Source organism: Rhea americana, unplaced genomic scaffold (genome assembly GCF_003343005.1).
Source record: "Rhea americana isolate MKP2758 unplaced genomic scaffold, rheAme1 scaffold_1, whole genome shotgun sequence".
Classification (NCBI taxonomy): Eukaryota; Metazoa; Chordata; class Aves; order Rheiformes; family Rheidae; genus Rhea; species Rhea americana.
This window is the reverse complement of record NW_028185038.1, coordinates 17,849,666-17,873,972: the sequence shown is the minus strand read 5'-3', so window position 1 is coordinate 17,873,972 and position 24,307 is coordinate 17,849,666. Positions and strand designations below refer to the sequence as shown.

Here is a 24,307-nt window from a genome sequence, read left to right as displayed (position 1 = left end):
AGCTGGTGAAAGCCTTTTTGTCTGTACACACCTTTGATTTGGAGTGAAGAAGCAGGGGTTACATGTTTCTGCTTTTTTGAATAGAGTTGCCTTTTGCTTCAGCAGCTTGGATAGAGGGACTTCAGCTGGTGGGCAGTAGATACCCTCAACCTATTTCAGTTTCTCTCCAACCTGTGAACATACATAGAGGTTCAGAATGTCGAAATTCAAAAAAAAAAAAAAAAAAAAAAAAACCCCACACTTTATTCAGTGCGTTTACCTTTGAAACAATGACCACTTCATAAATGACAACTTTAGTTTTCCCTGCAGCAACGTAGATATTTAACTTTCTTCCTTTGATCAATGTAGTCCATTAGGAAGGTACTCAACAGAGCTACATGAAATATTAATTGTGCACTCTTTAGCTGGCTGCAGATTTATTCTGAATGAAGCTGGAGCTGGCCATTCCAGAATATTATCCATGCGTTTTCCCGTTACGCCCAAATTGTGAGTCCGCTTGCATGGGAACGTGCGTTTCCATTGGGATACTTGGTTCACTTGTAATGTGAACGTTAAACGTGAGCATCTACTCGGTCAGGAGACAGTTCTAAAGTGTTGGATGTGTTTTTGAGAGTTACAGTAGCTTATTTATCTGTTATTCAAAATTTAGATAATGCAGTAATTGAGAGAGCCAAGCCGGTTCTTTCCATGTTTGTTGTAATCCTTCCCCCCCCCCCTTCTTTCCTTTTTTAGAAATCCTGGATACGTTAATTAAAGCTGCCCTCAGGCTATCGCCGGCCTTTCACATAGTTAGATACTTTGCAGTGTGGGATGTAGAAAGCACTGTTAAGATTAATTTTATTAAAACACTGTCGCGACGAGTAACTTTTTATCTCCTACGAATTAGTAACAAAAGATTTTCCAGCAGGTCGCTATATTAGGGTAACCTTTATGGCAGATGTGGGCAAATGTGCCTATTTATCTAATTTATTTATTTATTTTTGTCCCCTCCCAGTGTGTCTGGCCAGTGTCTCTTGCTCTGTGCGTGTGTCAGAGTGGAAGCGCGTGTTTCAGCACACCCCAGTTTTTGTGTTACTTGCTTGCGTGGACAGGTTAAGTAATTTTGTAGGCTGCCCTATGAAAGCTAGCATGTGAAACTCTTCCTTCATGCATCAGCGGCCGGCAGTTAAATTGGCACGTTCCTTATTTTATTTTATTTTATTTTTTGTGTGCGTGCGTGCTGGTAATCAGCCGCGTCCCCTGCAAATTGATGGATGCGCTCATTAAGGGCAGTTCTTGCTGCTGGCTGCGGTTTCGGGAGCCACTTGTAGCCGGCGCGAGGCGACGGCTGCTGGTGTGGCTGGCACGCGATGCGCCGCGGCGATGCATCTGGCTCCCCGCTCCCTTTCGAGGGCTAAACCTCTTGTTTTAATACGTTAAGCAGCCTTTGTTGGGATTTTGTATGAACACAAGTAAGTGATTTCCCAATTACAGTATTAAACCGAGCAAGGGTAAAACGCACAGTCTCTTCTTTTAATTTGTTCCATGTTTTGCAATCTTGTGTTGCTGAGATTTACAAATGCCTTTTTTTTTCTTTCTTTTTTTTTTTTTAAGGATTTTGTCTATTGATTTATTTATTTWTTTTCCTCGAGCCTCAGCCATCTGTAGAGTCAAAGCCTGCAAATCTCGCGGCCCCCGCTTGCAGCGCAGCAAGCCGGTCTCCCTGCAAGGGAGCACGTTTTGCAGGGTGAGCGGTATGGGGTTGTGTAAGGAGCATGCATACAGCAGCTTCTGGCTTGCGGGGTGACGAATGAATTGCCAGTTACCTCCGCGTGTTCGAACACAACACTCCAAGCTGCAGAGCAGCTTGTGCTGTCTGTTCGGTTAAGGCCCCCCGACTTCTGCAACGAGCCGTCACTGATTTGCATTCCTAATACATCCATTACAGCTTATTTGCTGCTACTTGTAATTAGCCAGTGCATCCTTATTTTATTTTATTTTATTTGTAGTTATTTTATTTATTTTATTTTCCTCCCTCCAGTCGTATGGGAAGCGTGGAAAAAGCATAGAAGGATCGGACTTCAGTCATTCTGCTTAGGATCCACCTAAGTGAAGTCACAGCTGTAAAGCCAAAGCACACCTTAAACATTCTGGGAAATAATATCAAACTATATACACTTTACAGCAAAGTACTGGCATACCCAGAAACTAAGGTTTGTTTGAGGGAAAAAAAAAAAATTAAGATGTCTCGTTGGCTTCTAGTTCAAATGATACTAGTTCAGTTATACTTTTCTTTTAGAAAAGTAAAAGAAAAGCTGTAGTAAGAACTATTAGCAGGGCCTGGAAATTGTGAAGTGTCGCTAGCAGCTGGCAGACATAGTAAAAGGCTAAACGGAATTAAAAATATGTATATGTATATGCATATAATTTTTTTTGAGAAGACGGTAGGCATGCAGAGAACAGATACGTTTTAGTAGCTGCTTCCCTGAGTACAGCTGCGCTTTTAATTGCAGTTTATCTTCCAATAACGTATTTTATCTTTCTGTTTGCTCAGGACATTCCCGATTAAGCTGAGTTTCAAAGCGTTGGGAATACCGTGCGGATCTGGACATGAGTTAACCATCAAGGCTTCAGCTCAGCCTCTCAGGGAGGCCTCGAGCGTTCGGCACGCGTCGCTGCGTCTTCCAGCGCACGCGTGGACGCGGAGTCCTGCTGCTGTTTAATTTACGTATTTTAAAATAAAATCCTCGTTTCCAAAATGTCAGAATAGCGCAAATGCTGCTAGTGCTGAAAGCGGATTCGGTTCGCCCCGTGCTGGTCCTCGCGGTTTCCTCCTGCATGTCTCGGTGCCGGGCTTGGATCAGAGGAGCGATGTGTGCCCGTCCGAGACTAGAATTAAGGGGGTCGATGACTGCCGCTTTCCCGCAGACTTTATAGGCTGTTCTTTCTACTGCTATGTGTACAATTTATTAGAGACCCGATTAGTTTGGATTTCATCTACAGGTAAGCAGTTAGACCGAGCCCTGAACTTCCCCCCCCCCCTTAACTAACATCAAGTGATGACATTTTGGCTCTCTTTGCCAGCACAGGAACTTACTGCTGGGAGAGACAAAGAGGTTTAATTTAGCAAGATTCAAAAAAGGTTACTGTATATATACTGTATATAATGTATAGTGTTGTCTGGTTTCTTGCTCTGAATGTAACCTTTTTTTAAACAATTGTATTCCCTAGGAGCTGACTGGAACGTATATTTTTATTTAACTTTGAACAAAGGAGCAGCATAACATAATTTCTGCTCCCATAGGCATTGCTACTTTTTTCCTCTTCTAAACTTATGTACTTTAAACATCATTCTCCTTTGATCAGAGGAACCTTGGCATTCGCATAACTTAATTCTAGGCGGTAGTGGCCTTTTGTGAATATTAACATTTTAAAATTAATTCCCAGGAGATGAGTCTTCAAAAAATTTCTCGTTCTTATTAGCTTGAATTTTCCAGCAAGCAGTAACAGTGGCCGTCGTCTTAAATGCCACTGTGCCCGTCGGTTCGTCGTTCTGTAGCTGCTTCGCAGGGAGCGTTACGCCGGCTTCGTCCGAGCAGACCAAAGCCTTGAGCCTTTGAATGCAAAACCCCGAGGCTAACAGGGCTCCACATCTAATGCCGTGTTAGCAAGAAGCACTCAGGTCCAACAAGCTAGTCCATCCCCCTTGCAGAAAAATCAGCATTTATTTCCTCGAGACACTGTTGTGATGCTTAATGTACATTCTTTACGGCATATTTTTTTTGCTGATACTCTGCCTTTTTTTCCCTGCTACTATCTATTCGCCTCATACAAAATGCTAAATTACTGTCTGAACATCCTTTTTGCTTCCCTCAGTGGTTAGCGCCACGTCTTTAAAGCATTGGTTCTCTGTAGGAGAAAAGCCATATGTTGGTCGTGAAATATCATAACCACTTTTTGAATGTTTTTACAGCATCTGTTGAGCACATTTCCATATTTTCTTAAACATAAGCTTCATTTTCAAGAAGACCATTTCTCCTCTGGTGCTGTTTTTGAAGAGGGCACTTCCTGAATATTTTTTTATTTTTACTTTGGGATTTTGAAACATTTTGTCTTTTATTGTGATGGCCTGTTACTTATGTTTGATGGCACACATTTGGGAACATATAATTCCAGCTTCTAGCACTAAATGAACATACAAAGAGACAAAGCTGTTCAGTAGGAGAAATTTTTCCCCATTACTGTTTATGGAACAGTTAAACTTTAGTGTGTGTTGTCAGTTCGAGAGCCATGTGCCTCGGTGGAGGATCTTTGATGGAAATTGGAAAACCTGTCAATGTTTTTTTAAAAAGAATCATAAAAATGCACTCTCCCACACTGTCCTCTATTTCTCTATTCATCTGCCTGCCCTATAAAATCCAAATAGAGTCCTGTGCAGCACGCGTCACTGGAAGCACGAGAAGATCAGGATCGAAAGGTTTTGCGAGGCGGGTTTTATAGATCTGTACGTAATGGAGTTCCTCTCCGTCTACACCGCTTTACTGCTGGGGAAATCTTGCTCTTTCGTGGGTTGTTGATATGCAGTCCCTTCTATCCAATAGATATATATATTTTTTCTTTCCTCTATTTAGATGCTGTACTTTGGCAAAATAATTGTTACAAGTCTCCCGACAGAAAGCTGCAGGCAACATGGTCTTAGTCAATATGCAATTTAAAAATAAGCTTGTTGTAGGTAAGTTCAGGGCCAAATGAATGCAGTTCACCAGCTCTTCTTCACCAAGTATTTTGGCTGTCTTCCAATGTCCTTTAGGTAGAGGTGCTCCAGGTGTTCTTCTGAATAGACTGTAAATTAAGTTTTAGTAGCTCTTTAAGAGAATTGGATAATTGTAAAGGCAATCTGTTAAAAGTTTTATCCCAAGATCTTCCCTTTAAAGCTGAAGACTTGTTACTCCCATTCTCCGGTTGCATAATACGGGATTGTATAGGAGAGGGGTAGTCTTTAAGGTACTCCCTATGTGCTTTAGCATCATGTTTAGGCAGATAAAACTGTTGGTGCCTTTTGGATCTGTGCAGTACAGCTGTGTCAAACCCCGCCATCGACCCCTTGTTTTAGATAAGCATTGTAAAATGAAGTGTTTTCAGACGATGTGCAAATTTGTCTTAGCACAGGTCAGAATTTACCCCTTATTCTGCTTAATTACATGCGTGCACTACTGAAAGTAAGTTATGTAATTCTGTCAAACTTTGAGTTCTGTACTTGGATATAATCACCCTTGGTCATAGATCTCTTCTGAAAGGAGCTGCTGAAATACTAATAACTTACTCTTAATACTGTAATTCCTTAAATATGATATGCATTTCCCTGAGTTTTCTATTATATGTATGAAAATTCATATTGTAGTGCAATATAAGTTTTTCAGGCTGGGAGAGAGAGACCCACGGGGAAGTGTAATTTTTTTTTACTGTATATTTAATGAAATGAGGAAAACCAGTTATTTCTTTAAAACTTTCTTCACCGCGTAACGTAGTTCCCAGTTTCGAGCCATTTAGGGGGTCCATTAAGCCACTGGGTTGCTCCTCCGCATGCATTAGGGACGGGCTCGGTGTAATGCGGAGCAGGCTTGCCGTATCATGGACATGTTTATGAAGATTGATGACAGCCAGGGTTCACTGTTAACTTTTATTGTCAAACAGGCTGCAGGAGAAACTGCCTAGTATTGCTTTTACTTTGATTTATGAAAAGGTTGCCGCGTGAAAAAGCCATCGCATAAACTCGCTCGGCTGCCAGTAGCATGATAAAATAGGGCTGTAAGTAGACCAAACAATAAACTAACTGTAATTATCTTCGTTAGTGTCTCTCTGAGCTCTCAGTGCTGTTTGTGGGACGCTCTCGCTCGCTGCCGTGTTTGGTTTAAGGTGGATCCCACCTTTCCCCCTAAGTGCAATGAGCCTGATAAAATCCTGCCGTTCCCGTAGGCGGCACCCAAAGGCGACCTCTTTTTTGCTGGCGCTGGCTGAATCCCTGCAGTGAAAGAGGTCATTTAGGTTTTACCTACCCGCGTGTTCTCAAAGCGGTACGAGAAGGAAGAGGCAAAGATGTTCAGAGAAAAAAATCACTGCTGCTGTTGCAGTTACCATCGTTGAGATATTTTGCCTTCAAATTGTTATTGTCCTCCTGTCTGGGTTATATTTAGGCTCTCTATTATATTTAGATCCTGTTAAAAGCAAATCCCCAGGCTAATGGCACAGAGTGCCAGCTTCCATCTGCAGATGCCAAGAAATATTATTTTACTGCTTTTAGCTTAGTAGCATCTTTCGTAATGAGATGCTGCTTTGAAGAGAGGAGCAAGCTGATCTTTGCTTAGCAGTAATTAGCAGTGAAACTACAGTGAACACCAGTTGATTTCAAGGGGCATGACCTAACGGGAAAAAATTTCAGCGGTTGATCGAAAGCCTGTCAAACTTGAGATGCTCGAGCTGAAAAGCGTTCCACTAGCAAGCTTTTCCGAGGCTTTGGCAAAAAAGAGCCACTTAAAAATCCTATGTGATCAGGATGTGAAATGCACAATGTCAGAACGGTTTTAGTGGATCAGACCAAAGTGTCACCAAATTACCCGGTGTCTGAACAGCGATGCCGACACGTCCACTGGCAGGCAGTGAAAATACATGAAATAAGACACGAGCGCTGTACTTTACACCTCCTCCCTCTATGTTCAGCTCATGGTTTGTTCATGGTGAGCCGTGCGTTTTCCCTCCTAACATGGTAAAAGAGAAGCGGAGGGCGTTATGTTTTGTTTTTATGCTTCTGCAGCTTTTTGTACCGGCACGTTAAAGCTAGGATATATTATAGCAAGGTCCACTGCCCACTTATTAGTAACACGTTCAGGGTGATTATTCCTGTATGTGTATGTTTGCTAAGATGTTAGTGTTATTGCAGCCCAGATGATTGCATTTCATGAAGGACTGGCTTGCCTTGGCCCGGCACGAGACCTTAGGAAGTGCATGTAGCCTTTGTAGCTTATCAGAGTGAATCCAAGCGTTTTTGTTGAATAACTTCATGCCCAAATGAAAAATTACCATTTATTTTACTATTCTTTAACTTTTTAAGAACTCAACCTGCAGTTTGCTCAAGTAATCATTGCCCACAGGAGCAGCGATGCTTGACATCTTTAACGATTGATTATTTTTCTTGTCCGCTACTTCGGGTCCACAATATCTCTTATTTTTGTGGTCTGTAACAGGCTTTGAGGCATCTCACTATTGGACGGGAAAGTAAAAAAAAAAAAAAAAAAAAAAAGGTTAAACCTGTATTCCTGTATTGCTCTAGGAAGTCATATGTGGATAATAATGTGCTACAAGTTAGTGTCTTGTGGCGCTTTGCGTTGAGTGCTGTAGCTGACCTTTGATTCAAACAAAAAACACGTCTCCTTTTCAGAATGCGTTTTATAGTACGTATATAAAGAGAGAGCTGTTTTTAATAGTAGCGTATGTTGCCATGAAGATTTTATTACCGTGAGTTTGGGGCTGACCGTGTTACTGAGTTTGCAAAGCCTGAAGTGAGTTATATAGCTCCTTGGAAATAAAGTGCCAATAAAAAATTTACGACGTGGCATGCTGTCGTGAATTTGGTTGATGCCGCTCGTGCGGATTTTTGGTCCTTGCATTGGTCCCTCTGAATTCTTCAGCGCACGTGTATGCACACGCATGCTTTACACCAGTTGAGCGATGTAACATTATTGTGAAAATTTAACCTCAGGGCAGGAATAATGCACTTGCTTTGGCGCACTGATCATGTTGGAAAGCCTTCTTTTGTGTTATTTTGCCTCTTTCATGCAGAAGCAGGTTTCAACCTGTTGAAAAATGTTGGTGAGGTTTTTATTTTTTCCCTCTCTCTGTAAAAAGTTAGCGATACTATATTGTGTTTTTAATGCTACTTAACATTATTAATGTACCCACGCAGTCCTGCAGCAGTAGTTGCAAACCGTTGGCCTTGGCTAGTTCTTCTCTCAGGATTGTCAGCCAAAGCATCAGTTGAAGTTCCCCAAGAGCAGGTCTGCCTCGCTATCAGCTCTAGCCAGATCTAAAGAGAGTATTAATTCCCTAGCTGCTTGCCAGAGCTCCTTCTGGAAGATATGGTGCCTAAAACTGCCTAACACAAAAAAAAAAAAAACTAAGAAATACTAAGTAATACTAAGAAATGGCCCCACCTGGTGTTGCTTGTCACCATCTTCTTCAACTTGGTTGTTCCTGAACAGCTGAGCATGGGGAGATTTGCCAGTCTTCATTAAATAATTTTTGGGGAGGAGTAATGAGCTCAAGTGCTGTCACATGCAAACTCTGAAAATAGTTTGTGAGCTGAATGTACATTATGGTGCTCAGAATACACGTGTTTATATGCTGAGCATGTATGCACGCAAGCGTAGGTTTTTGCTCAATCCAGAATGAGCAAATTTGACTCTTGTGTTAGGATTAGTTCATTTTCATTCTACCTATGGACAGATACCAGATGTTTGAGATGATCATTTTTTTTCTCTTAACTTGCTAAAGTTAGGTATCGTTTTTGACGAGTGCACAACCAAGAAGTTTTTTCCGAAATATATATACTATGTAGGTACAATTCGTAGATGCAATATATTTTGGGTAGATAAAACTGCTCCTTCTAGAATTTCTTCTGATTAAACTCTGTCTTTCCTACAGTACATTTTCAATGCTGTAAAAACATGCATGTCCGTGTTAGAATTCTAAAATTTGTACCATCATAGTTCATATAATTGTTTATTTTAGTATATAAAGCATATATCCTGGTATTTGATACAAATTGTTTCTTAAGCTCTAGTGTTAAAAATGTGCATGCTACATTTAGATAATTCCAACATGTGGTTCCATCTGCAGCCATGAGACTAGGGGTGTGTAAGGTACGGTGTGTAAGGTATGGTATGTAAGGTATAATAATATGTTGGTGTACTTTGTATTTTAGGGTTTGTTCTTCTTTCAGAGAGGAGAATTTTTATGAAGGAATGGTGATTTGAGACAATAGCATTCAGTGAATATCAATTTAAATAAATATATCTGGTCTATTTCTGTGTATCAAAATTGGCAGAAACCTCATACTCACTTGAGATGCTCTACAAGCTTTCTAGAGTGAGGGCAGTCAAGGTGAGTCAGATCAGAGGTCCATCTAGCTTGTCTGGCAATAGTTAGGCATGGGTACTTAAGGAAAGCTGTAAAAACATGGCAAGTATAGCAGGATGCCGTTTTACCTTCAAACAGCAAGTAGAGAGGGGCATTCCTGAGCCAAGAATTGTGTTTTTGTTCAAAATCCCTTGATGGACTTTTCTTACATTACATTGTAATTGGCTTTCGAGCCCAACTGTGATTATGGTACCCACAGTATCCTCAGCAGTGAGTTCCAGCTTTTCATTATATGTTGTTTGGAAAGGGCTTTAATTATTTTTTAAGTCTACTGCTAGATAATTCCATTGACTGCCTCTATAAATAATTGTTCCTTATGTCACTGATGATTTAGTCGATCTTTCTAGTGTTCACTTGCAGTTATCTCTTTCTAGGAGAAGATTCTAAGAGTCTGAAGATCTACCTTAGGTACTAGTTCATCAGTCTAATTAGGACTTCACAAACAGGAAATCTTTTCTGATCCTCATCCTAGTTTTTTTTCTGAAGTTCCAGTCCAGGAAAGGTTGAAAGAATGTACTCAGCTTAAAGGAGCAAAATAAGGAACTGTTCACTTCTCAAAGTTATACTTGTATTTATGTGCTTTGCTGGGTTTGAGGTTGTAAATTTTTTCTGTAAATCTTAAGAGATGCTTTTTCCTCCCTGTATGCCATAAATATGTTGTTGCATCCCAAAGAATGGTTTCAACTTTGGTAATCCTAAAAATTTAGCTGTAACACTACCAATGTTCTGGCTGTTTTACTGGGGAGAAACATTCTCTAGGCGCACACACACACAAAAAAAAGAAATCCATAGTACTTTCTGCCAGTCGACTTTGTTGAACCAGATTTTTGTCAACATATTGGACTTGACTTAGTACTCTCTAGATGTAATGAAACGTCTGTCTTCGAGCAGTGTGTGTGAGTGTGCTGGAATGTGTCTGTCGTCTTCTTGTCTCCATCCCTAGACTGCAAAGGTCAGAATGTTCGAAACAGATTTTTTTTATTTGCTTTCAAGAGGGATGAATGGGAAATGAAATAAATGAGAGAATGACAAACATTTGGTTATGTTCTTGTCAGCGCCGAGTTTTTAGGCAGAAGAGTCTAAAAATAATGTGGGCGATAGCAGCACTGGAACTGATCACATAGTACAAAAGGTTCATGTGTCAGAAGGCAGAGTAAGTTGTACTCAGACTTTTCTGCAGAAGTCACTTATTTTGTATTACTGCATACATTTAGTGTTCTCAGTTGTAGTGGGACCAAAAGGCATGTGGTTCTCTTCCACCATTTCATAAAAGACTTTGTTAGAAATATTCTTTTTATCAACTTTTCGAAAAATCACACTAGGTAGTAAAGTGTAAATAAAAGCAAAAATCAACTATACAGTTCTTGGTCTTTTGCTGGCAGCACTTCCCACACTGTAATTTTGAGGGCTCTGTGTGGGCACAGTTTTATTATGGACTACTTCATAATATCAGTTGTGGATTTTTAGAAATCCAATAGTGGTAATACTTTCACAATACTTATTTTTAAAAGAACATAAGCATTTGGTTTGTGCTTTGCGTGTTTCATAATGTGCTTGCAAGTCATCACCAACTTAATGTGTGAAGACAATTTTTGAAAATAATTTAGAGAGTAAATTTCTTTAAAAACTAAATATAATGGTGCAGCAAGAGGGACCTTCACAACCATATGCCCTGTTGCCTTTTTTCCCCCTTACTTGTCTCCTGTACTTTGTTTTGCAGCTGCTTTTGATACTACAAATAAGTCCTGCTAATTCTGTTGGAAGAGGGTCTTCCAACAGAATGAAATAATCTTAAAAAGATCAACAGAAGGACCTGGGAGTGCTGGTGGATGACAAGTTGACCATGAGCCAGCAATGTGCCCTTGTGGCCAAGAAAGCCAATGGTGTCCTGGGGTGCATTGGGAAGAGTGTTGCCAGCAGGTGGAGGGAGGTGATCCTGCCCCTCTGCTCAGCCCTGGGGAGGCCTCATCTCGAGTCTTGTGTCCAGTTCTGGTCTCTCCAGGACAAGAGAGACATGGAGGTAGTGGAGAGAGTCCAGCGTAGGGCTACGAAGATGATCAGAGGGCTGGAGCACCTGCCCTATGAGGAACGGCTGTGAGAGCTGGGCCTCTTCAGCCTGGGGAAGAGAAGACTGAGGGGGGATCTTATCAACGTGTACAAGTACCTGAAGGGAGGGTGTCAAGGGGACAGGGACAAACTCTTTTCAGTTGTCCCATGTGACAGGACAAGAGGCAATGGGCAGAAATTGAAGCACAGGAAGTTCTGCCTGACCGTGGTGGGGAATTTCTTCCCTGTGAGAGTGACGGAGCACTGGGACAGGTTGCCCAGAGAGGTTGTGGAGTCTCCTTCTCTGGAGATCTTCAAGGCCCGCCTGGATGCAACCCTGTCAACCATGCTTTAGGTGACCCTGCAGAGCAGGGGTGTTGGACTAGGTGATCTCCAGAGGTCTCTTCCAACCTTACTGATTCTGTGATTCTGTGAACACCCCCTCCGACATGCACACCTTGTTTATGTCATGATGGAAAAATAGCATTGTCGTGTTCTGCTTTGGTCATCTTGCTTACGCTTTATCTTTGAGTTCTTTGAGTTGACCTTCTTTCTAGTTCTTCTCTGCTAGACATTCTGGTAGACGTAGACAAAGATAATTGATTAACTTCCCAGAAATCCATCTAAAAATCCTGTTGGTTCCTCATAAAACACTTGAAAGCAATTAGGCTGTTGCTCTACTTAGCTGGCTGCCTCTCAGGAGAATAAAGATTGCCTCAGTTTCCTTTTTTTTTTTTTTTTAACCATCTGTTTGCATCAATCTGGTTTTTCTTATCTTCTGTGCACACTGTGAGCACATTGAGGAAATAGAAGCTTCGATATGTCCCAATATTTTAATGAGGAATAAAATCAGTCCTTGGATCCTTCTGGCCAGCTAATGACAGTAGCTTTTGTAATACGTTGGGGTTATTTTTACTATTACAGTATTATTATTATTACTTTTATTACATTTTTATGACAATTGCCTGAAGTCCTGATCTGGTGGGATTATGCTGGATAGCTGCACAGTTGGAAACTCATCAGTGATTTGGATTCTGTCAGTCCGAATGTCAGTTTTAGCACAAAGCTTGTATAGCTTACCAAGGTGATTTCAAATCTCTCCTTTAGTAGATGGGTTTTTTTGAAGGCTGTGAAGGGGATCCTTTCTTGGAGCCCCCAGGAATACAATAAGCTATGCTCTTTGAGAGAGGCTAGATGGGTACAAAGTTGCTTTCATTAAATTTTCTCTTGGCACTTTGGCATGCAGTATTTCTTTTTAAAGCTTTCTCTTATTTTCTTTTGTGTCTTCGTCCTATTACCTTTATGAGATTCTGTTGCATCAGCTTGATTGAAAAGATGGGTGTGTGGTTTCCTCTGAGGCTTATTCTAGTACACAGGAATATTTTCCTCGAACGTGAGGCGCTTGAGGAGCAGCTGGGAAAGCGAGCGCAGATCAAGTAATTGTAAACTTAATAAAAACAAGTCGCTGCTATTGTGCCGTGTAGCGCACAGTGCAGATCAGACTGTTGTTCATATTGACTTTTGCTAAGGAAGGCATTTTAAATTTCTTGTGTGTTGATTCTGTAAAGTAATTGAGTCACATTCAATAGAGACTTGAGATCTGTCAGGGTGTCCTGTCATTCCTTGTTCACTGGAACACTATCTACTTTTCTGCTTTTTCTTAGGTATAGTTATGAAATTCCCAAGTGAAAGAATCAGGCGCTTACTCTGCCACATATTCAAAAATGCAGATCTCCCTCTCAGAATATAGAAACGCAAAATAATTCAGATTGGAGGGGATCTCGGGAGGTCTCTAATCCAGTATCCTGCTCAAAGCAGGGTCAGCTCTGAGATCAAACCAGGTTGCTTTATCCTTTCAGGTTTTGAAAGCCTCCAGTGATGGAGACTGCATGACCTCTCTGGGCAACTTGTTCCAGTGCTTGACTGTCCACATCATGAAAAGGTTTTTCCTTATATCCAGTTGGAAGCTGTCTGGTTTCAATCTACGGCATTGTCTTTTGTCCTCCTGTCATGCAATGCTGTGACGAGAACAGTCTCCTGCCAAAGCCACCTCTTCTCCAGGCTGAACCAGCCCAGCTCCCTCAGCCTCTCCTCACAGAGCAGGTGCTGCAACCCCTGACTGTCTTTGTGGCCCTCTACTGAGCAAGTTCTAGTTAGATGATAAAAACTTCCCTTGATCTGTTGGCAGTGCTGCTGTCCATATAGCCCAGGATGTTGCTGGCCTCCTTTGCTGCCTGGGCACACTGCTGGCTAATGCTCAACTTGCTGTCTAGCAAGGTCCCCAAGGCCTTTTCAGTAGAGCTGCTCCCTTTTCAGCAGAGCTGCTCCCCAGCCAGGCAGTCTCCGGCTTGTACTGTTGCAAGGGGCTGCTCTATCCCAGGTGCGGGACTTTACATTTGTCCTTGCTAAATTGCATGAGGTTCCTGTTGGCTCATTCCTCCAGGCTGTCTAGGTCTTTTTGGATGGCAGCCCAGCCCTCAGGTGTATTGACTGGGTCCTCCCCAGTTTGGTCTGCAAACCTGATGACCGTGCACTTCAACATCTCTCCCTTCAGGTCACTGATAATGTTAAACAGGACAGGTCCCAGTATAGACTCCTGTGTTACTCCAAGCTTCCAGATGGAGTATGACTTACTGACCACTAACTACCCTCTGAGTCCAACTGTCTTTCCAGATTTTCAGCTATTTGTCCACCTGTCCAGACTGTAACATCTTAACTTGGATACAAGGATATTATTCTCTGATAATCTTAAATTTCCTTTTCGTTTTTATAAACTGCTCACTTTCTGATGCATCTTTTGGCCTTCCTGAATCATGATTTGAATGAGCACTTCCAAGAGGGGAGAAAGTTATGGAAAGAAGTAATCTAGTTAAAGATGTGTGGTTGGAAGATAGTAATGGTGGTTTCATAGGGTAACTGTTCCAACACTTTTAGCACTACAAAAAATGAAAAAGCTAGGAACACTAGAGGCTTCACATAATTACTGTTTTTGCACTGTTTAGCTTTCCTTTTGTAAGCTTTCTCTTCAGTCAAGCCCGCTAGATCTTGAAATGCTTTTTGTAAAATTATCCTTATTTATAGGAACATTAGAGAAGTTCTCCTTTAGGGAGATAATTCATTTCCCTTCCAAGGAGTTTTCTTGCCTTTGGCTGTTTCTGACTGTCCATCTAAGAGTACTGTCGTACATCACCGAACAGAAATCAATTGCAAACTCTTTGGTAGGTTTGCCATAATGCACACTGGAACCTTCTTTCCTGAATGGGAGATTCTGCAGCGTATGGTTTATAGCCATCTAATGTTAGACAGTAATCTCATTTAGCGTTTTCCCAAAAGTGCAAATAGTGCATTAGGACAGCATAAAAAGCACAGCAGATCAATACAGAGCCAGTGCTCTCCTTGAACGGATTAATCCAAGAAAATGGACGTTGTCTGCTTCAAGGAACTAGCCCTGTGCATGTTGACCTCCCATCAGTACCGGGTTGGAGCGTCTGAAAGGACAGACAGTGGGCTGAGAGACGGTATTTTGAAAAATCGCTAGTGGAAAAACCGTAGTATGGATACAAGTGCCTTTGAGGCAGGAAATGAAATGTCTTGTAGTGCTTCAATATTGATAGCCATGTAAAGTATCCATTGAAACATTCAGAGAAGGGGTAATGTGTGGACTTTGAATGGTCACTAATGGCATGGCTCAGGGAAAAAAAAGCAATCAAGAAAGCCCCTTAATGTGGGTTACCCCTTTGAAATGGCTTTAAACACATTTCCAGAATTTATGTACTACGTGCACAGAAGACCATTTCCTTCTCGCTTCACAATTTATAGAAGACATGCTCTAGGAAGGCCTTTAAAATCGCTTGTGAATAAAGGCACAGTTACGTTTATTGTGCGGGTTTTGTTAACTCATGGGTCTATTGTGTCGGATTATCAATCCAGACCAGAGTTTTAGTCACTTGAAATGAGCTCTGGTGTGGTTGGACCTAAATCATCAGAGCGATGAGTCGTAAGTCTGCAAAGAGCATACGCAGTGCTTCCTCTCGTGCTTCTGTCCCATCCTGGTAGAGCTACGGATCCTGCCGTAATCAGTCCGTGTACAGCGTTTGATGGCCATCCGTTTTGATGCCTAGCAGTCCTTTGAAATCCTTGCTGATAGCAGCACAGGGGGGATTAAGGGAAAATCCTCACCCGTCAGAGCCTGCCGAAGTTTGAACTTTCTGATCATAAAGTGGCAAGCACATGGGACTGCATTTAAATTCTGTTTTAGGCCCTTCACAGATGTACGGGAAAGAATGAGAAGAGGAAAAGGGGCGTTTTATGTAGGTATATACTGTAAAATCAAGAAGACTTAACTTGCCTTTTTTGGTGCTACATCTTGCGTGATTGCCAAGAAGTGAATTCCCCTAAGGAACGGTATTGTGCTTCGCGTTTCACTTTCGTACTCTAGTAAAATATAGATCTGACTTGGCCCATCAGCAAAATAAGAAGGAACAGAGTATTCATCTGAGAATACTCTGGCTGATGAGTCTCATTCCTTTTATGGCCTTATTGAACTAAAAATAATGTGGGCTGGAAGGTGGGTTAAAACAGCTATTTTCAGGCTTTCCGTGTAGGATAAATGGGAAGGTGTGTTAAATACACATTTCACACACATGAAGCAAATGATTGTTTTCAAATTATATGAACTGTAAATTTAAGTCGTGTGGGTTTTTTTCTGTTTAAAAAAGGTATTTAATTTTTGGTATTAAAGGGTTTTAACTGTGATCTGGTTGTCTCCTATAAAAATGCATAGCTTAAAAAGGTATTTATAAAGTAAATATCCAGTTAGCTTACTGTTGCATTGTACATTTCATCCCTAAAACACTTTTCCAAGCTCTTTGCTTTTGAAATAGGAAAGTATTGCATTCCTGTTTTAATTATGTGGCATCATCAGTGTGGATAATGCTTTATGGATAAATGCAACAACAACATTTTTCTTCAAAAGAAGGTAGATTTTACAAGCTAGACTAGAGAAGTTTCCATTCCTTTTGCTTCCGTTGAAAGCAGCAAGCATGTTGCATCAACCAAAGAGTTGGATAGAGTAATGAATCCTTACAGTAAGGAAAATAGAAGGAATTCCCAAATAAATTGCACATCTGGCATCAGGATTAGAACTGAGGTGCTGAGCAGGAGGAGGGAAGGAGCATGCACCAAAAAGAAACATTAGCATCAGTGCAGCAAAAGCAGTCTGCATAATCTGCTCATGGCAGTATGTTTCTCATGTTCTCCAGGTCAGCCCAGTACGTGATCGTTCCCTCACTTTCCCTCTTGTGCAGGAGCAATATTTAATAAGTAGCAGGATGATGTGGTCGTAGGACTTTACAGTGGTGGAGCTTGATGTGTCCTGTGGTGTCTAAACAGAGGTGAGATCAGACAGGCTTAGTTGTCATCGGACTGCAGTGGAAGACATCTGCTTGCCCGAAGCTGGCTGTTAATTTGCTCTGCCAGCGGAGCCAAGCGTTGGATGACCCCTCTAGTCTTAGCAGCTGGACTTCTACAGCTCACCTCCACACTTGTGGCTGAGTTTACCCAGATTTTAACACAAACAGCTCTAGAAGCAACTTTTCTTTATAACTTTAAAGTGTTTTCTTTCACTTCTGTTTCTTAGTTTTCTTCTATTAAAAAAAACAAAAAACAAAAAACCTTTCCTGAAATCTTTTGAGAAGGGAACTAAAATGTTCTGTTTTCTTTCCCTAGGCGATATGAGTCTCATCCAGTCTGTGCTGATCTGCAGGGTAAAATCCTGCAGTGTTATCAGCAGCATGCTCAGGAGACCCTCAGCTGCTCTGCACTGGCGAGCCAATACCTGCACTGTGTCAATCATGCCAAACAGGTGGGTGTAGAAAAATTGCTACTGAAATATTAATGGAGTAAAAAAGGGAGGAAGAATATAGGATTATCCAATTAGTCCCTCTTACATGCTAGAGCAGTATCCCAATATGTATGTTCTCACAAGCTCTGTGGAGTCCACTTTCAATTTACTTAAATGATAGGGTTTCCATCTCTTCCCTTGGGAAACTGTTGTTTAGTGCAGTAGCTATCACTGTTGGCAGATGTTTCCTGGTATCTGCAATTTTAGCAGTAAGACAAGGGGATTAAACTAAGTGGTACTATTTGTCCTAAATATGACCACTTCCAGTAACAAAAGCATGGATGTCTTGAGCTAGACTGCTAACCAATTGGAGATCTTGATTCCTTTTATGTTACGATCTCTGAGAATGTAATACTGCTATTCACCTGGTTTTGCCCTCCTGTCATCTCATTTGCTGGGGTATGTTTTTTTACTTCTGGTTATAAACTTGAATGCTCTGTTAGTGCAGCATAAGGGAAAAAGAAATGATAGCAATATGTATATGTTTCATTATAAGAACTTAAAATTTCTAAACGTGATTCCTTTTCACCTGTTTACGATAATTCAAACGTAGAGATGCGTATGTTGGCCTCAACTGTGCTCTTAAAAAAGCCGGGGGAGATACGAGCTTGTAGGCCGTGTACGTAGTGTACATAAAAAGTTTTCTGTTAAAGTCTATGAACTAATATTTGAATTATGTAAAAACACATGCCCTAATATCTTAGCAGAGACTCAGGCTTCCAAGTATTTCATAATGATAATCATATTCACTAGAGTTAATTCTGCCTGTAAGGAAAGGTAGAAGGAGTTTGACTGCAATCATTCGCCGTGACTTTTCTTGCTATGGTGCTGGCTCAGTCTTGCCCTGATATTACTGAAGATGCAACTGGAATCGATACCGCTTGCGGTGCCCTGCTAGGTAGATTGTGGTGGGAGACAACAGTTAATCTGCTGGGCTGCTATTGTAATTCGTTGTTTAGGAGGTCAGCGTGCTCCTTTTCGAACAGGCATCCTGGCCAGCCGGGGCGGCGGCGCTGGAGGACGAGCTCCGCTGCGCTGCGCTGGCTGTCCGAATGCGCGGCGGTGCGGGACGAGGACGGTCTTGTACGGCTCTCGAGGCAGCTCTGAAATCCCTTTGTAGTATTAAATTATTGAATTATTAGTATTCATTAGCGAAGAGCTTCGCTTCAGAGAAGCCAGGTGACAAAACAGAAGGGCCAGTAAGGTCACTTCAGCCGTTTCAAAATTACATCCTTCTGTCTATCCTTTGGTTTGTCCTGCCCACTTGTTAATGTGATAAGCTCGTGTGCTCCTGCACATCCTTCCTATACGAAGCTATGGATAGTTTAATAATTTTGGAAAGGTGCTCGGCTCAGACACCAAAGGGTGACAAGTGCAGTAAGCTTTGCCCAGCTGCCTTCTTTGGGCACAGAAGCTGCTATTGCTCAGTTCTCTCAGCAGCACTCTCCAGCCAGCAGGTCTGTCTCCCTGTTTATAATCCCATATTATTTTAAAAAGCAATTACAAAATTTATATTGATTACTTACATATGTTTAAGGTATGACTTAAGTTGGTATCTAATATACATGTCTTCAGAGAAGGAGGGTGAATTAATTCATGTTTAGAAGGTACAGGAAAATAAAATTGCATAAATATGAGCAAGAGGTTTTTGAACCTTTGTAGACACCTTATTTGTTGAAGATCTTCAACTAAGCCTGTCGGGCAGTTAAAAGTGTTGCCTAAATGCTTCTTACTCTCTTTCACACATGTTTCCAGATGAGAATTCAGAGAGGTTTCTCTTATGATAACAGAGAAGGAGAAGCCTTTTATGATGGAAATATTTGCAAGCAGGAATGATTGTTTTTCATAATGAACATCAGTCTCTAGAGCTCATCCTTCATGTGTTGCAGCTGGAGTTGTAATTATTTTTACTTGCTGATTGCCCAGAAGTCCAGACCAACAGTTACTTTGAAATAATTGTTCAGCCCTGTTACAAAATACAGCAAAATTACCAAATGTGTGTGCTCAGTTAGAAGACAGAGGAGTGGGATAAGTAGCAAATTCAGAAATGAAAAAGTTAACTGACACTGGCTACAAGAAACAAACAGAGAAGAAAATTTGCTAGAGGGAATAGACCAAGATATTGAAAACCAAATAAGTTAACTAATCCGATTTCCTGGCGGTGAGTCTGGCCACTTGTGCTCAGGCTGAGCACACTCTGTGCTTTTCATAAATTGAATTTATTGACTCCTCTTTTTTCCTATCTTGCTTATAATTATCTCGCCCTCTCTTCTGTGCGCTCCTTATTTCTCATCCTGTCTGTAATCTCATGTCTCTATCTGTCCTTTTCTCCCCTTGTTAGAAAGGCCCAGAGAACTGTTAATTCAGAAGAGTTTGACACATTGTTGTATCTTCACCTTAAATCTTTTTCCCAAAGTCATAAAGGAGCTAGCAAGATAAATTAAAATGTATTATTAATGTTTGTATTGTATTCTAATAGAAGTGGAGACTAAAACTGCTTAATGGAGCCATTAATGGGAAGATGCTGTGGTTGTCTGTACCAAGTATTTCAGCGTTCCCGCTGCTGAAGGAACTCGAGCCAGAAAAGTCACCGTGCTAGTATGGACCATCCACCGGCATTTTTATCACTTAGTCCGCTGTCAGCTAATGTAGAAAATGTGGTGCAAAAATACCCACATCTTTTCTGGGATACAGAAACAATGCTGCTCCCAGGGAGTCGTAATTCCTGTATGGAAAAACAGCTGCAGTATGTCTTAATAAAGGCAGTGCAGTACAGTTTCCTATTAGACCGTTGTATTTATTAAGGATGCAGGATTCTGCAGGCTGCTTAGGTTGAAAATACTTCAGAAAATGATACTAAGAGGTGCTGGTGCCTGAAGGGCTGGTTAGAAAATGTTATCCTTCAGCTTCTTCAGCCTCATTTTAACCATTATTTTAATTTGTGGGATAGAGCGGTCCTTAGTCATGCATCCTAGTCAGAATGAAGCATAGGTGGAAACGCTGTAACTGAAATGCAATAAAAAAACCTTGTCTTTTACGACCACCATTTAAGACTACCGGGATAGAAGGAAGTGTATTATGGGAGGCTAGGACGGTGTTCCTTTCATGCCTACGCTGCTGTCTTGAAAAAAAACATGAGGAAAACCCGTTAGATACCTGAAATGAATATATAGTTGATGTTAAATTACAAAAGTCGGTCAAGAAACATAAAAGAAACTGGAAATACAGACAGGAATAAAGAAAGCCCTGAAACACACCTATCTGTGTGGAGATGAAGTTTTGTGGGCAGAAATCTGCACATGATGAACAAATGCCTGTAGTTTCTTCCCTTACAGTATTAAATAAAAGAAAAGTAACATAGAGGTTTTTCTCAGATCTTTTGGGAATTTCCTGTGTTAATTTATGCAGTGTTAAATTTAAAGTAAAGTTAATATTCAGCCCAGCAGTAGCTTCAAGCAAGTTTCTGTAATACCGCTGCAAAGCAGTCTTCCAGTTAAAATAGCCTTCATCAGTTTTATAGAAATCTCTGAGGGGATGCTGTCAAAACTGAGATTGGAGATTTTGTTAACTAATACAAGTTTCACTTATCTTTGTTTATAATAGCACCTAGGGAACATAAAACTGACTCTTCTTATTTGTCAGCGTGTACTTCCGTAACATAGCTTCTGAGCAGTGCTTGCGACCACAAGGACGTTCACCCTCCGTTCAGACGCACGCCGTCCTGTTCTGTGGTGCATACCCTAATCTTTCTTGAAGAAACACGGCTGGATCGAGTTGACAGGTTCATCAGATTATTTTTAGGAACACTGTAAGAATGTGCTTAAAGAAGTACATGGCAACAGGCTTCCCATTCCCTTTCATTTTCCTGAGCCCTACTTTTCTTAACTTTGACAGTGCAGCCCACAAGCACAAGGAAATGTGCCCTGTCTGGCCAGACATTGCTCAAGTATTTGGATCAACTGTTTGTAGTTCTCTAATCAGGTTTTAAGGTTTACATTTGGGCTCAGTACTGAAAATTGCCAAATACCTTCCCACCATTTTTTTCCAAAGAGATGCGGAACTGCTCTTACTGTCTTACCATTTTTTGGATTTTGGTGGTAAGAATCAATAGGTTTTCATGATTAATTTGCTAGTCCTTCAGTGAACATACGTGGCCTTCAGCATGCTTTTACTGTCTAGCCTGCTAGTGTCATAATAGATCTCACTTATTCTTATTGATCTGAGTATGTGGTATTCATACATGTACGTGTTTTCTACAGACCTCTTGTTTCTAGATGATGGCAACAGGAAGTTCTTAGTAGACCCCAACACACTGTCCTTCCTGGTCTGCATTTTTGTAGTGAAGGCCAGTACTTCTCTGAATAGAATCAAGGCCTTGATGGCAGGGCTCTCTCAGCGTAGGGCTGCAAAGATGATCAGAGGGCTGGAGCATCTGCCCTACAAAGAATGGCTGCGAGAGCTGGGCCTCTTTAGCCTGGGGAAGAGAAGACTGAGGGGGGATCCTGTTCAACTTTTTCATCAATGACCTGGATGAGGGGACCGAGTGCCTCCTCAGCAAGTTTGCTGATGATACCAAGCTGGGAGGAGTGGCTGACACACCTGAGGGCTGTGCTGCACTTCAGAGAGACCTGGACAGGCTGGAGAGCTGGGCAGAGAGGAACCTCCTGAGGTTCAACAAGGGCAAGTGCAGGGTGCTGCACCTAGGGAGAAATAACCCTAGGCACCAGTAGAAGCTGGGGGCTGACCTTGTGGAGAGCAGCTCTGCAGAGAAGGCCCTGGGAGTGCTGGTGGATGACAGGTTGAGCGTAAGCCAGCGATGTGCCCTTGTGGCCGAGAAAGCCAATGGTCTCCTGGGGTGCATGAGGAAGAGTGTTTCCAGCAGGTCGAGGGAGGTGATCCTGCCCCTCTCCTCAGCCCTGGGGAGGCCTCATCTCGAGTATTGTGTCCAGTTCTGGGTTTCCCAGTCCAAGAGAGACATGGAGGTAGTGGAGAGAGTCCAGCGTAGGGCTACAAAGATGATCAGAGGGCTGGAGCACCTGCCCTATGAGGAACAGCTGTGAGAGCTGGGCCTCTTCAGCCTGGGGAAGAGCAGACTGAGGGGGGATCTGATCAATGTGTACAAGTACCTGAAGGGAGGGTGTCAGGGGGACGGAGACAAACTCTTTTCAGTTGTCCCATGTGACAGGACAAGAGGCAATGGGCAGAAATTGAAGCATAGGAAGTTCTGCCTGAGCGTGAGGGGGAATTTCTTCCCTGTGAGAGTGACGGAGCACTGGGACAGGTTGCCCAGAGAGGCTGTGGAATCTCCTTCCCTGGAGATCTTCAAGGCCTGCCTGGAAGCAACCCTGTCTACCATGCTGTAGGTGACCCTGCTGAGCAGGGGTGTTGGACTAGATGATCTCCAGAGGTCCCTTCCAACCTTACTGATTCTATGATTCTGTGACGTGGCAGCAGGAAGCATTCTTGGAATACTTGGCGGATCTATACTTTAAGCTCTTGGTGACCTGGCTCTGCCCAGAAAGTGATTAATGAAGCACAAGATCAGTGCAACATAATCAGACTACTGGGATTTTGGTTTTGACTCAGAACACAGGAAGGAGGTATGTATGGGAGGTATTTAGTGTGATGTGACTTCAGGATGTATTTCCTAGAGTATGTAATAGCTGGCAGTGGGATTTATCTTATTGTGAGGTCAGATGCTGTAATTTCCGTTAGCCGTAGCGTGACTATGAGCCATGATAGCGTTAGGAAGGGTAAGAAAGAATTGTTCCTGCAGCTCTTCAGCCCTCCACGTGTCTGGCCTGCTGAGGTGCAGTGTTCAGATAACCTCATTCTGCCTCGGTGAGTTATCTATGTGATGACATGAATTTTGACAATGTTTCTCGTACTACGTTTTTACTTAAGTATTACTAATACTAGGATGGAAATGTTACTGAACTTCAGAGAGTCTCTAGAGTAACTTTGAACTACTGAAGTAAGTGTTTCTGCCTCTCTCCCCTCCCCTCCTTTCTTAGCAGAGCATGCTTGGGAGAGGAGGATAAAGGCATTGTCCAAATCAAGCACAAGACCATCAACTCTAATTTCAGCAGAAGACCATTTTTTCCCACAAACAATATGACAGCCCATTTACAGGGCACACCAATAAAGAGAAGAACTGGAAGAACCATTTCAAGAGCAGCAGCCATCACAGCCCAATCAGTGTGACCATTTGAAAAGCCAAGGCCTGTATCTTATTACATCAGGAATCATACATCTGAAGACACTGTTCAGTCTTAGTAAAATCCACTTATTGGTGATTGAAGGAAGGAAAAGAAAAGAACCTTTCACTGACCTTAGAGCGGAGAAATATCCTTCAAATGCTGCTATTCATTGTAGAATCTCCTCAACAACTTCTTGTTGTTGCTGTCAAAGGCACGGGTATGTAACACTTGGTGTGCCAGGACATGGCAATACTTTGTGAGCGAGTCAACAGCTGCTCCACACTGTACAGCCTGTGTTCGTTGCACTTATTAAAGCTTTCCTTTTAATGTGTAATAAAGTAAATTTTGCTTTAACTTATTTCACAAATTATGTGTAACTTAACGAAGTCTCTCTTCAGGCCTTCTGCTGGAATGGTGTTAATGCTCCAACACTTAAGATGTAACATGGCCTTTATTTACTTGAAATAATTTGATTGTGCTCCTCACTCCTATCGAGTACTGACGAATATGCCTCACTGTACCAACAATAAATATATTTTGTGAACAAGATTGCTATTTCAGTCTGATGTCTGTCTTTCCACTTCCAGGCAGACAATATTCCACCTGTTGTTTTTCCAGCAGAAGTTAATGCTGAAACTTTAAAGTGTAGACTTTTACACATAACCAGACTTGGTTTCAGGAACAGTACTTGCCTGTAACTGCTTCATCAGAACATCAGAGCCAATGGTAGTCATGTTTGTTGTTTGCATCTTGTAGGTGAGAAATGGTGGCTTATTTTCTTGCCTGCCGTAACTTACCAAGTCCTTATGAAAACCAGGGATGGGGTTTTCCAATAAATGCTGCAGCTCCAAATGAAAGAAGCAATGCCTTGCTTAAAAAAAAAAAAACAAACCCAAACCAGTTCAGGTATATGTTTAGTTTAGAGGGAAGGTAAAGGTATTTTGCCAGCTCTGAAAGGAAAATGATGATTTCAGTGGCCATTGTGGCC

The 24,307-nt window shown here is 41.7% G+C and overlaps 1 protein-coding gene across 2 annotated transcripts in view; it reads left to right on the top strand.

Annotated features, from left to right (window-relative positions):
• The window catches only part of CHCHD3 (coiled-coil-helix-coiled-coil-helix domain containing 3), a 150,216-nt gene extending 126,348 nt beyond the window's left edge, over positions 1 to 23,868 (top strand). Inside the window, exons 7-8 of one of the 2 annotated variants that reach the window (XM_085299759.1) lie at positions 16,945 to 17,080; positions 23,137 to 23,868. In XM_085299759.1, coding sequence (XP_085155885.1) covers positions 16,945 to 17,080; positions 23,137 to 23,160 — 160 coding nt within the window. In that variant the 3' untranslated portion in view covers positions 23,161 to 23,868. Of the gene's footprint in view, positions 1 to 16,944; positions 17,081 to 23,133 lie in introns of both variants that reach the window. The other variant, XM_085299751.1, reaches the window with a different exon arrangement.
• The last annotated feature ends 439 nt before the right edge of the window (positions 23,869 to 24,307 follow it).